Source organism: Lepeophtheirus salmonis, chromosome 5 (assembly GCF_016086655.4).
Source record: "Lepeophtheirus salmonis chromosome 5, UVic_Lsal_1.4, whole genome shotgun sequence".
Lineage (NCBI taxonomy): Eukaryota > Metazoa > Arthropoda > Copepoda > Siphonostomatoida > Caligidae > Lepeophtheirus > Lepeophtheirus salmonis.
This window is the reverse complement of record NC_052135.2, coordinates 55,524,871-55,540,130: the sequence shown is the minus strand read 5'-3', so window position 1 is coordinate 55,540,130 and position 15,260 is coordinate 55,524,871. Positions and strand designations below refer to the sequence as shown.

The following is a 15,260-nucleotide window of genomic DNA, read 5'->3' as shown; positions in this document are numbered from 1 at the left end:
TTTTTGTCTTTGGATTTTTTTCAAAAAAATTCCAAAAACCAAGCCCTCCCCCCACCATCCTCCCAAATATATATATATAATCCTGCAAACCCCCTTGTGCCTGTCATTATTTAGGACTGAAAAGTGCAGTCCTGTCCAATTCAGCCTCGGTCCAGCCCCAAAATGTATAAATATCTGTCCTTGATGACGTCACTCAACTTTATTTCTTATTTTGTTATAAGTTCTATTACTGAAAGTCCAAAGGACCAACTGCCTTAAGGATCAGTCTTAAAACTGGAGTGGGCTAGACCAAATAAATTATATATAACAGCATTTTTGACTACATTATTATTGTTATTTAAGCCGTAGAACACGGAAATAACGATTAAACCCCTCAACCGCAATAGTTTTGGTATTTAAGTACTTTGTTTAAAAGTCACGTTTTAAAGTACAGTTGGGATTAATATATATACATCTACGAGAAATAGCTTCTAATATAAATCTATATATAAGAAAATTAAATGTGATACCATAGATAAATGGAATGGACACTCGCTAGAGCACAAAACCTCATCCTAAAATCAGTTTGTACTAAAATACTGATTGATTATGCATTTATTACGTTTTTTGTTACCTTGCCATTGTCCTCTTACTTTGACAATACATAATATTTCTACCAAGTTTAATCAAAATCGATCGGTACCTTTAGGTGTAATCTAGGTGACTAACAGACAAAGGCAAAAACATAAACTTCTGCTCAAATGATCATATCTTATAGCTAAGCCGGTCAACTTTGGAGTGAAAAACATTCCGGCATCTTAAAAATACATTATTTTATTAAATTATCTTGAATTTTGATTCCACAATATGTGTCTACATAATTATTCAAAATAAATTCAAATAAAATATCTAATTTGGAACCTAGTATTTTTTCAACTGCATTATGTTAAGTGTTAAAACTAAAGAATAAGTCATTTTGCAACTTAAAAATATATCTCCTAAAACAAAGGTCAATTTTGATTAATTATTGTAGTTTAACTTTTAATTTTTTTTATGGAAAATTAATAAATATGTAATGTATGTTTGCGTGAAAAAGTTTCATAATTAAATATGATGGAGTTGGTTATTTGACTAATTGTAATTTATAATTTAGAGACAAAGAGACTAATTCCAACTTAAATATGTCTTATATCCAATCTATTTTATTGGTTTTTAGTCCAAATAAATAGTGATCGGCTTATTTTTATTTAATTTCGGAATTTGCTTCTGTAGTCAATATTAAAATTGAAAAAACTATCCGAATCGACCTTTTTTATGATGTCCAATCTTTTTAAATTATAATATAATATTTATTCTTTAGTTTAAGAAATAATATAAGAAATTTAAAAAAAAACATATTTATCACGTATTTTTGATTATATTTTCAAAAACATATTTGGACGAATTGAAATAACATTATAGATAAAAATTAAAAACAATAACAATGGATAAAAAACATTGTAACATTCGGCAGACTTATTTATTAAGCTGTACAAAATGTGTCTTACCATACAAAAATCAAGTAAAATGAAGGATGATGTTTTTTTGTAAGACACATTTTGTACAGCTTAATAAATAAGTCTGTCGAATGTTACAATGTTTTTATCCATTGTTATTGTTTTTAATTTTTATCTATATAGTTATTTCACTTCGTCAAAATATGTTTTTGAGAATATAACCAAAAATACGTGATTAAAAAGAAAAAGGTATTAAAAATCAAACCTACAGCAGTTTAAGGTTTTGATAGTCATTTTCGTTTTCTATGGCTTAAATGAGAGTAATGAATGTGGGTTTCAACCTGCAGGCGTTCCAAGACCGGAATTTTGTTGCATAGCGTAATAGAAGAGAGTAGAATGTAGGATGGTAACTTTTTGAGTGTTTTATTTTTTTAAACCAAGAATACAGAAGCAAAAATTTAGTCCAGCATATTTTTCTTTGTTATATTGCAGTGGTTTTTTTATAAGATACTTCAGCTGAAAAGAACATAACAATTTTTCTACTTTGTCACTTTCCTTCATTATTTCCCTCTTTTTTTCCTATGTTCTTTTTCTCTAATTTTTTTTTTTTTTTCCAGCTTTGCAATAACAAAGTGAATTGCCCAGATTTATCCGATGAACGAGCTGACCGCTGCACTGGAAGCTTTGGGATCCCTCTCATCACCCTAACACTCTTCTTATTCGTTTACATTATTATCGGAGTCGGATTATTTCTCTCAAGGAACAAAGAAGAATTTTTCATGAAAGATGAACCTTCCAAAACACCTCAAGAATTAGAACTACTACGACACGAGTATGCTAATTTACACATTAATAAGAGCACAGAGGAGTTTTTACATCTGTATGCGAATGATCGACAAGTTTTACTCGAAGTAGTTCGTCCAATGGAACTTGAGGCTCATGAGCAAGTGGTTTATAAGGCATTGGAATGTTTAAAGGATAGTCATGTCATAGCGGGAGGGAATATGATTATCATGGGTTCATTCTCTGGAAAGATAAAGGCTTTAATCCCATATAGAGTTCGAAGAATTGCTACTGCTCTTAAGTACTGCTTCAAAAGTGCTAGTTTTTATTTCGATATCTATAAAGATATTGCTCTAATATTTGCCCTGATGCATATCTCAAGGGAAATCCTCAATTTCCGTTTTGGTAATGATTTAAGACTTGATGTTCTCGCCTATTATATCCTTGGAATGATTTTACTGAGTCAATTCTGTGTACATGTCTATAGCTTTACTCAGCGATGGAATGAGCAGGACAAATGGACTGCCTTGATTTTTCCCATTCACAATGCATTCGACAAAAGTGACCTTCTTGCTGAGCTTCAGCTTATGGAAACGTTTTTAGAGAGGGTTCCACAACTTATGGTCATACTTTGTTTGTGGAACGAAAGTGAAGAGGTAATAATTGTTGTTGGTATCAATCAGGTTTGGAGGTTATGAATATATGCATTTAGTATATACATACATTGACCCAAGGTTGAAAATCCTTCCCCTTTTATACAGACGCGGTACAGGATTATATTTTGGGGACTTGGCTTTTGGAATTTTTTGAAAAAATTCAAATATTAATTTTTTTAGAAAAAATCGACAGCTATCCCCAAAATATTAAAAAAATTTGAGCTGTTCACAAAAAAATTAGAGCTGTTCACAATTTTTTTTTTTTTTTTTTTTTGGGGGAGTTATAAGTATAAGTTTTTTTTTGGACTGGGAATAAAGATAAGACATATATTAGATCCCGAGTCCAAGTACTCGAGTACTGTATAAGTAAGCTTGTAGTACATGGAAAGACCCGAGAGCCGAATTGGGTTGAGGTACTTGAACTTATAACGGATTTTAATATAGATCCGAGGATTTTTTTAGATCTTAAAAAGCATATTTTATTATTTCATCCTAGTTTTAAAAAAAGAAATAATCTATAACAAAAATCTAGCAACTCTATTTATCTTGATTAGTGCTTGGAGTGGCATCATCATATACAGTTACATCCTGCACGTCGTTACCTTTACCAAAATCATTTGGTAGTTGGCAAATTCTTTCTAACTATTCAATAATGATTTCATAATTTGAATGCAACCAATCAACTTTCAAAACGTGGATTAAGAGAAAAGAACTAGAAACATTGACAGCTGACAACAAAATAAGTTGTATATTTTTGTAGTAGCGAGATAACGCGGTATCTTTGGCCATTTAATACTGCATTACCTCACTAACACACAAATTACACTGTATTTGGTTATCAGCTGTCAATTTTCCTTCTTCTATACGTCTAAGAAGTTTTTTAATATTGATTGATTTGATTTAAACTACTTTACTAAGTTCTGAACAATTATCAACTATAATCATATGACAATTACATAATTATTTAACTACCTACAGATTGTGGGCCTTTTCCCCGTTTCTTTTTTAGAGGTGAGGTTGCTAGATACAGTATAGGTAACATCGTATCGAATGTTTGTAAAATATCAACTAATAAATATGTTTTAATAGTATTAACATTATGCTATTCATTGTTTCGGAAACAGTGATCAGTAAAAATGTAATTATATCCTGGATCCTATTTTATTAACGTCAGAACTTTGGATATAATGTTCACAAAAATATGAGACAAATATCCATATATTATTGGTTTCGAATCTAGATTCGAAAGGTCGAGTGCCTTAAATTTCCCTAATATATAAGTCTAAAAATCCGAACTGTCCCGGATCCAAGAAAACTGAAAGTATGTCCTATCTTTAATTGGGAATAGAATTGTCGATCGACAATGGAGTTATTACTATCGATATCCTTACTTTATACGGAGAGAAATTTAATGACCCGTCATGACAGTTAAGTTTTTCTCATCTTAAACATTCTTTAAATTGGCAGGGTTACCATTTTAATTTTCGGTTTCTTTTTTAATACCAAAAATGCTTACGATTTACATCCCCACAGGTAGCTATGTATTTAATAAGCATAAATATAAGTCTAAGTTAACACTAGAACGACAATGGTAGAGTCTATACTGCTAATATTAAAAATAAAGCAATTTATAATAAGCAATGTAAATTCGTCAATTTGTCTACCAAATTATTTAATTATTATTATAATTTAAAAAGATATTTTTTTTGCATTTTATACTTCATTAGATCTTTACTAAACGTTAAGAAAAAATTTAGAATTACACTCAAACTTAAATTCTGTTTTTTAAAGGGGGGACAAACATACTGCAACCGGATTTCAATGTATCACCTATTGGGATAATTTTGTCCCATCAGGAATTTACATTTTATATAAAATTGTTAATAATTATTTTAGAGTCCTACTAGGATCAATCTATTCCATGGTTACTTAATTAAATCCAGCTAGTACGATTTTGTCATAGCTGTCATAAGAAAAGAAGTTATTACGAGGACCGTTTAAAAAGTCTAAGAGATGGTGCTACTGGTGCTATCGAGGTTATGTTCAATGAGTAGCGTATCTTAGAAAAACACACACAAACTTTCAGCCAGATCGGTATAATTCCATCTGTTTGGCATTCGTTTGAATCCAGGAATCGGCCGGAAAGTTTAGGATGACTGTCTTTTGTATTTGAAAGGACTATCTGGAAAAGAGTAAAACTATTAAATTCGCATATTACTCATCGTTATTGGACCGAGCTGCAAGAAAAACTCCCACAATTTGCCCTTCAAGAAGACATTTTCCATTACGACAATGCACCAGCTCACACCTCAGCAGTTGTAGGCGCAAAATTAATGGAAATAGGGTTCCAAATCGAGATGCCCACAGCACTAGCAATCTCAAGCTCCTTCACTCTTCTGTCATCCATCACCTTATATTGGGTTTTATCAATGATTTCTGGAGTAGTAACCTCAACAGGGCGTCCAGAGCGTTCAGTGTTACATGTGACAATTGGGCTACTCTGAAAATTTTGAAACCTCTTATAAACTGTTTTAATCGAAGGTGCAGAGTCCCAATAATGTTTATCAAGCTTCTTTTTAGTCTCCTAAGGCGTTTTTGCCTCTCATAAAGTAATGTTTAATCAATACACGATAATCTTTTTCGTCCATTTTTTGAAAATTACTCCATTTCCTCGATTCAAACGAATGCCAAACAGAAAGAAATACACAGATATGACTGAAAGTTTGAGTGTGTTCTTCCAAGAGATGCTGCTAAATATATATTACCTTGACAAGTGCCAGTAGTGTCATCTTTCGGACTTTGCATGGACTTTTCAAACGACCCTTGTATAGTATATAGGCAAAGGAGTATATAGTAACTTCTCGTGTGTATATTATACACATTACAATTGTATTATAACTAGTATTGTGTCAATCCTTATTGATTCCGCCCAGTCCATTCTTAAAATCGGTCTTATCAGTCCTTGGAACAAGTCCTTAAAAATGTCGTTTTAACGGTTTGTTCTTCAACTTTTTTTGAATTTCAATTATGGGTACATTGAAAAAGTTGTGATATGATATAAAAATTACCAATGAAATTTTGCATTGACCTTGGAGGTCATATTTATGTAGCAAATCAAACTATGAAAAAACACAAAACTCTTTACTTTGTATTATATATAGATACTAACAAGATAGTTTAAGCTATTTTGCATTTAGTAACTTAAAAATACATTTTTGTATCCTAAATTTTTTTATAATTTTTCTACAACGCAAAGTAAGAGTATTTTTTTATATTTTCAGAAAATAAAGATTACAATTTTCTTATGTATTTATCTTTTTTTTTCTCCAAATAGTAGCTTTAGAAAAAAAAAACTTTACTAATACTAATTAAAGGTTAGAATAATGTCTAGCATAATTATTTTTTGCAAAATAATAATAAAGCTTTATTTCAATCTGTATTGACTAAATAAAGAAAATTAGTCTTCTTCAAACTTTGAACCCAGATGGGCCACCTAAAGACGATATCATCAGATGATTAAATTTTGCATAGACTATTTTCTTAGCATATCAGAACCTTTCCGAACCAACTGTAATTAAAGTTAGAAAAATGTTATAAAACAAACTGCTGTACTATCGCTCCCTTGGGCTGAACTTAATAATAAAGAAAATGTAAAATAAAGTTGAGTTACGTCATCAAATAAATAACTTTTTAAGTTTTTAGGACTGATATACTGGATTGAACTGGTCTTGACCGAGAGTGAACAGGACGGGACTGCAGTCTTCAGTCCTAAATAAGGACATAATAATAGCCTTTTTCCTGCATTTCGATTCATGAATGTCAAACTTTAGGAAAGTTGTATATCCAAAAAAATCTTGTATTCAAGCAAAAAATAATAATATCCACTAATAAAAAAACCAATATTTTCAATAACATTTTTTTTTTTCCAAATCAAATTATTTAACAAATTAAATTAGAGTTCTCGTTGAATATATTACTCATTTTAATGATTGAGAGCAAATATAATATGTGTAGGTTCATTGACATAATCAAACAAGTTATTCCCTAATGTTTTACGATCTGCAAAGAGGGAATTTACATCACATTGCTTAATAACATATGTGATGCGTCAACATAAACACAATCTTTTTTACTTCATATATGTATACAATTACATACCAATATTCCGTTGGGATTTTTGAGTCAAATATATGATTATTATTCAAATTCTTGTCTATATTACGATAGCCCAGAATTTTAGCTATAGTTTAGAATTTTGAATTGAATTGAAGAGGTGGGTACTCCACTAATAGCTTCTTTTAATCGCTAATTAGTCTACAAAGAAAAAAATAACGGATTAGTAATTGGCAGAATACCAAAATTGTAAGAACACAAATTCCGGAATTCCTTTTCACTTACATAGAGGTCTATACATTTTGAAAATTTGATATTTGAACTTATAGTTTAAGTAACTTTTTGAGTTTGTTCCTAATGGCTCACTAGAATCCAATTTTCAAATGGATAAATTATAGATTTATAATCCTGTTTCCTTCGTCATGTAACTCTGTTAGCCCCAATGCACTTGAGATCAAGTGAGAAAGAAATATCAAGGACAAACAATCTCAGCCAGGAGTAAAGGCCACACGACTATATACTCGAATTATTATGAAGACAAAAAATCCACTACCCCTTAAGAAAGTTTAAAGTCAAAAACAAGACTCATCTCTGCCCCCTGAATATTCATGATACCTCTCTTATTGGGAACCTCTGACCTATATACAATCATTGCTAATCCGCGGGTTATTTGGTAGACTTTTCGTTAAAATAATTTACTTAGTGGATTATGTTGGCAAGTTATCGTTAGCGGACCAATGAATCTATAAAGTTAGCAGAATTTGTGAAAGTACAACGGCTAACAAACTTAAGACATTAGTGTTTGGCAGAGTCGTGAAATATTCGCGCTTGCTCACCTCAAATTTGCCCCCCAATATCATACCTTTCAAATATATCAATTTCTTATTTTTTGTTGTGACAATCAATTTTGCCTAGTATGAATAATTTGATGATAGAAATTGGCAATTATTTGTCGAAGAATACAAATGTAATAATCCACACTCAATTTTGATGAAAAATACTACTTTCTTGTTTTTGTATTGACAGACTACATATGTATATACTTTTGTTATATAAATATTCAATAACATTGTACCTTTGAATCTAGAATCCTCGTCTTGGATTATTTCTTTTCTCCATCTTTGATGGAAAACTTGGACTCTCTGCAAAGGCTATATTTATCTTCTCCATTGTTACAACCTATATTGGAATCATAAGATCTGTAATAAATGTGTATAATAGAAAGCGTTACCCATTAACTCCCTCTGGAACCGGGCAAATCATTCAGTATTTTCTATTTTCAAGCCTGCTAATACCAAAAACTCTCGTTGGATCATGGATATTTAGACATTATCCCTTCTGTTTTCCTCTTTCCGTTGTAATGGAGATGTTTTTAATATCTTTAATATACAAGACACCACTTCCTTTCACACGAATCAAACCTTGTAGTCTGGGTAAGTATCTCAATATTAGGGATGTATCATTTCAGAATAGGAGATTTAATAATCGGTCCCCTTTCTGTTATTTGTCCTTGGAGGACGTTCACTATTTTAAAATACTTTCTACAATGCATCATTTTCACTAAATTATTGTTCAAACACTACTTAAAAACAAGAACATTTTGTCATTATTCTTAATTTATGTATGGAAAGCCGTGGATTTCAACACGGGACCGTAACAATACTCCAATTTTCTCAAATAACCCAAAAGTGTCAGCCATAAAATTTACATCACAACTGAATTATTATTGACAAAAATTAACAATTTTTGTCGATTTTGCTTTCAGATATCTAAATTTGATGTATAAAATTATTTTTTGTAGGAGTATTATTTTTTGTAGTAAAACACGTCGCTAAGATTTAATACAGGAAGAGAGGGCACAATTGTGAAACTGATACATGCCTACAGAGTATTTATTACACAAATCAACATAATAATAATTTAGATTCTCCGTATTCAATTTCAATAGTACTTTACGTATTTATCAAGTATATATATTCAGTTTTTTTGTATCAATTCTGACTTTCGATGATAAATTTTTAAATAAATTAATAAATTATTCGCAATTTTTTTTGTTTATTTCAAATACCTATATGTTTATAATTTATGTGAGATCATCCTATCCTAAAAAAGTAATATAAAGGCTAAAAAACCACCATATTTAAAGATTTTTGTATGAAAAGGACACCTCGGTTTTGTAAATTTTTTTACGCCAATGTAGTTTACTTAAAACATAAATAAATAGTGTTTCACTTAAAAAAGAGTATTTGGTTTAAAAATGTTTTTTTCTGCGTTAATTTTGACTTGACTTGAATTTTATACAATATAATTTATTATCACATTATCAAATGCTATTTTCTAAATGAAACTATATACATTTATACTACAAATGAGGTTCATTGGTCATTGTGAGCCATTGTGAATACGGAAGCGTTATTCTTATATAAACAAGAGCCATAAAATATGTATATAGGTTTTTTTAAACTTTGAACTGCGTTTTTTCAAGATTGGATGATCACACATAAAAAATAAGTGCATATTTGAAATTAGCCTATTTTTTCGCAAATAGTTAACTAACTTTTATGTGAACTATTGTTCTTTTTATGTAAAAAAGTTTGTTCAAACATATAAGTAGGGTAAAAATATTAAAAAAGTTCAAATTAAAAATTCTGGAAAACCAGAATGGATACAAAAAAAACTCATTGTGGATTTGTGATCATCTCATGAAGTGTTTTATTTATTTATTCAGATGGAGTTGCACTGATTAAGTATAAGTAAAAGTTATATTTTTAGTACTACAATTACTCCATCTGACCTATGCACATTGAGTTGAAGAGAATAACTTTTAACCAGGGCGTTTTCAATTGAGCTGTTCCACTACATGAAGTACTTTTGAAATTAAATAGGGAATTAAAAAGATTGATTTTTGTAAATAAAACTATTTTGACTTGTGTTATCAATTGAACATATCATATTTTCTTCTATATTTTAACAAATATTTTTAGAAATTGTTTGTGCCAGTGTGGTCGTGCCAGCTTTTTACAGGGAATCACGATTTTGTATTCTACAAAACCTATGCCTCTTCTTCATTAGTTGGGCCCTCATATACATACCCTGTGATATTTTATTTAAAGATATTTTAGGGTTGGATCCATACTCAGTATATTCCATAGAAGAGTTTATTTACCCAAGTTTGTTTTGTTATGGAATTGGAGCCCTATTGTATGCTCTATTTGCATTTCTGTATTACTTTTATGGGCATAATTGGAGTAGCATCATTCGTGCGACTCATCTCCCCAGATCTTTAAATAATGTGCATAATAAAAATACTTAATATTCGATCTTTATAATATATTGTTTCATTTCAATTGTCGTTTCTTGGAGTTAATATTATGTATATCACTTTTGTATTAATCAATTATAAATTAAATAAGTTTGACTTCTAACATAGAATATTACTCAATGTCTTAATGATTAAACATTTATGTAAAAGGAATAAAGTTTATAACGTTTTTTCACATTTAAATTACAATGTACATTCATAAATATTTGAGTAAATATATTTATTTACGGCTCAATGTATGCACCTGTATTAAAATTCATTTATTCCTATTAACAGCAAATATTTTAGTCATTTATTAAAACAATGTTTGTGGTCGTTCATGAACCCCGTGGTTCTTTTATAATATAATTCTAAGCCCCATATGTACTTAGTTGAATCTTTTCTTCCCCCTTTTCTAAGAAACACTAGGAAGGATGTCTGACTGTAGGACCACGGAGGCATTCCCATTGACATGTTTTTTTTAAATGTAGTCTAATCTTGCACAAAGTTTCCTCAGGGACTCATGCATGACCGATTCGAAGGTTTTTGAAAAATCGATTGAAACAATAGAGAACTCTTTGCCCAATAAATCTCAATTTTGGATAGAAATCAAATAGTTATCAGCACTTTGTCTCTGGGTAGTGAGTATGGGATGGCTGGAGAAGTGTTTTTTTATAAGAGATCGAGGAGAAGGCAGTAGCAAGACATAGGTTAGAATTGTTTTATGGTTTCGGAGGAAGAAAATGAATTACTACTATAAAGAGGAGAGCCTTCTTCATAAAAAAATAGATGTATTGCAGGGAAAATATTAAAATTATATCTAAATTCATATATATTTATTTCATCATTCCTTTTTATATCAATTGCCACCAAAGGTAGACGAGAATTCTTCTTTTAAAGGGAGATGTTAATAACTCTGCGAGTTATTTAATAATGAACAAAAAAGAAGAAAGAGCACACTCATCTACAATTTTTCTTTTTCTAATCGCTATAATTAGTTTTTTTCTTTATGCATTTCCTCTCTTTAGGAATGAATAATGTAGAGAGAATTTGCATCTTTTGTAAGACATTAAGGGAAACGGCTAGGCATTTTTTATTTCAATGTCATCATGAAACAGTTTTATGGGATCCCTTAAGGTTTTAAATATGTTTTAAGTACAAGTTTACTAGCACACTATATGATATTCTTGATATAATAATAAGATATAGTTGTAGCTAGGTACAAAAAAAAGGCCATGACCACCTTCTTCTTTTTAATTTGATTTTGTGGGCAACTTCATCACTTACCTTAGGATAAGGGAGTTCTCAGAACAGCTGTTTTCCTTTTGACATTCACTTATACGTACTTGATTAAGTCATTTGGAAAGTACCTTATAGAATTCCGTAAACAATCAATGAAGAATCAAAATGGAAATAATAAGTTATTTTTCTCTAATTATAATTTTTTTCATGTTTCATGTTTATAGGGATTTTCAGTACATTTTATCTTTAATTTAATTTAAATATTACTGTTAATCATTGGCATAAACAAGTATTTAATGCAATCGTTTAAGTTTTTTTTATTTTTAAAGCCATTTGATGGAATTTAAACAAAATTTATTTATCATTTGTCCATTTTATAATTTAAAAATATTAATTATAAGTCCTGAACATGGTGTTTTCTTTTATTATTATTAAATTTATCTCGTCAGTGAAAACGCTTCATAGTACTACTAGTTAACTTACAGGAATGTACATAACTAAATAATAGTTTTAAGTAAGTTATTATTTGTTTCAAACATAAACTTAAATTTTATTTTTGGGGTTTAAAAAGATTGATACTACGATTTTAAAAAGAAGAGGATAAAAAACCATTTAATTGGAATTATGTATAGGAAAAATTTCCAGATTTTTTTTAGAATCGTCTTCGAAACTTGAAACATTTGCGTAACAATGAAGATTTGTTTTTTTAGCTTTTTCGCATACTTATTTTATTGATGTCGTTTAATGAGGCTGAATCTTAAATATGTAATAATAAGACAAAATATTGAACAAAGACAATTGTAAGGAAAAAATTATTTTAGAATTTGTAATTATGTGATTTCAATGTAAAATTAAATGGAAAATGAATGACAAAACACGAATACAAACGAACATTCTGTTCTTTGTTACAAAAACCAAAAAAATCATTTGGGAAGCACCGATTAATCAGTAATTGACCTAATCTACCCCTTTGTGAGTTAATCAGTGATTGGCAAATGCTTCTTATGCAACCATGGCAGAGGAGGAAGAATAAAAATAAGGAAGCTAGCTGCCTCACTTCTGGGTGTCCATTAAGGTTTCACTCGCTCAAGAAACTTATGATTGTATCAGCAGCAAAATACGCAGCCTTTTCGTTAAGGATTCCCCGTAATTAGGATATAGAATTGAAATACGCTGCATAGATTGTTAGGTTGAGCCCACCATTGGCGTTTCTATTCAAGTTCTATTCAACCTTTAAATGTTGAATAAGTAGATACCTGATGATAAAGACAAGAAAATCGAAGATATATTATTTTGTAATAGTAAACATTAGTATATTTTTATATATTCTGTAAAAAACATAAGTTGTTAATATTGAAGAATTTTAAGCTATAACGTTTATTTATGATTAATTTTATCACAATCCCTCTTGATGTATTTTATTATTATTTTAATTTTTATATTGTTGTATTAAATTTTAATAAAAGGACAATTAAATAAATATATATATCTAAACATAGACAAGAAATACTCCGATGTCAATTCTCAATTGTACTCGGAGTCCAAAAAGGACTTACACGTATAGTTAATCAAAAAATACTCAGTATTACTCTTTTTCATTCGCACACAATTTATACTGATTGTTTTTTCTTCAAAAATAAAAATAATTGCTTTGGAAATTTAAAAAAAAACACATTTTAGGGTGAAACAACAAAATAACTCCCTCAAAAAATCCTTCATCGTTCATGAAAACACATACTCCTAGTTACACTTTATAAGTTACTAGATGTTATCTCATTAATAATTATACATAGGGGGACAATTATAGGGTAAAACTTTCTGCCAATGAAATGAAGCCAATAATATAATTTATCTTTGAGCTCAAAATCCAAAACGGATCTCAGTTTTTATCTAGTTTCAGAAATATATAAGATTGTAGTAATTTGGGACTATTATCGTACAGAGTCATTTTTATGATTAAGACAATCGCTAAATTGAAGTAAGGTAAATAAAATTGATGTGAAAAGATTTTTTTATAATTATAAAAATGTTTTTATTGATTCTGTATATTATTCTGAGCTCGACATATTTCAACTTTTAGACTGAAAAATGATGAAAAAAGGTACTCTTTTTTGCCTTATAACTTATTCATCATTTATAGTGATAAGGAATATAAATACTAGCTAATATTATAGAAAATGCTCCATGTTTTATTTAAAAAAGATCCAATTAAAAAATATGCATTTTAATCATTTATAACCCTAAAAATATATGTAAGTCGAGTTCAGAACAAGATACAGAATCAATAAAAACATTTCTATAATCATAAAACCATTTTACATCAGTTTTATTTGTCGTAATTCAATTCAAGGGATTGTCTTAATGATGAAAAATGACTCTGAACGATAATCCGTAGTGGCGAATTACTATAATCTTAGATATTTCTTAGACCTGACGTGCTAGACTAAAATTGAGATCAGTTTTGGATTTTGTGCTGAAATGTAAATAACATTTTTAGCTTAATTTAATTGGTAAAAATTTTATTTTGCCCAGTGTTATAGAATTATATGAGCTTTGCAAAATAAATACACGGATCAGATTGCCAACTACAACATATATTGAATGCTAAAGAATCTTTAGTGTTTACAACCCTAGTTATTTATACTTAAATATATACATGATCATATAGAAAACATAAACATTCAATACTTGAATTTATAAGAAAATGGAGGCCATTATTTTTATCAAACTTAATATGTAGTAACTAAGTGAAAGAGGAAGTAAGGCTAGGACCATTCTGCCAGTGACATTTAAGACGTATTACGCCTAGGAACTGGGTTTATTATAAATATATTTAGTATTTAATAGAAAATTAATAAATAATAGATTAACAGCTGGCGAATAATTGGTAGTTAGCCAAACTCATTGTCTTAGTTACAATAATTTTGTAATAACTAAATCAATTAACTTAATTGACGATCAACTGTATTTTTGAAATTTGTTTTTATTTGATGTGAAAAAACTATTTATTTTAATTATTATAATAGCCTTTCAAAATCTGTTTAAATGGAGAGATGAGAATTGATTATGTATTTGCATCTTTAATCATCCCCTGTATTACTTAATATAAATATTTGTATACATTTGTCGTCGCATTTTCTTGATTGACAGAAAAGAATATATAATATAGCTTAAATTTGAATGAATGAACATGGAATTATATATAATTTGATAAGGAAGTGGTTGGTTAATAAACCTCAATCAGTCAAGAAAAGATAGAAAGCATTGAACCAGTGCCATACTGTTTGGTACTTCAATTCAAAGAAAAGGGTAACCTTGCTATAACATTCAACAAATTTATTTCTTGCTTATTAAAGTTTAAAATAAAATTTTTGAGGAGGTTCTCCTCAATAGTACTAGATGGGGGAAAAGTAGACTTACTTGGCAAACTCCTACAAATATCTGAAGTATGGCCACATAACATCTAAATGCTCCACTTAAAACAAAAATAGCATTTAAAGGGGATAAAACCGAAATTAAAGACGATTGGGTTGACAATAAAAATTTCAAAGTGAAAAATATTGTTACTCATTAGAGGAGGGAGAAAATATCGACAAAGAAAGAGAGGAAACAATCGCAGCCTGTCTGGTTGGAAGTGACGAAGAATTTCACTTGTGTACTTGTACTGGTATAAGAAGTTACCTCGTCCGT

General features: G+C 29.5%; 1 protein-coding gene across 1 annotated transcript; it reads left to right on the top strand.

Annotated features, from left to right (window-relative positions):
• Window positions 1-1,798: 1,798 nt before the first annotated feature.
• LOC139904739 (uncharacterized) lies at window positions 1,799-10,552 on the top strand. Its single transcript, XM_071888111.1, has 4 exons — window positions 1,799-1,804; window positions 2,093-2,914; window positions 8,115-8,460; window positions 10,012-10,552. The coding sequence occupies exons 1-4, from the start codon at window positions 1,799-1,801 to the stop codon at window positions 10,338-10,340; spliced, it is 1,503 nt and encodes a 500-aa protein (XP_071744212.1). The 3' UTR covers window positions 10,341-10,552.
• Window positions 10,553-15,260: the final 4,708 nt, after the last annotated feature.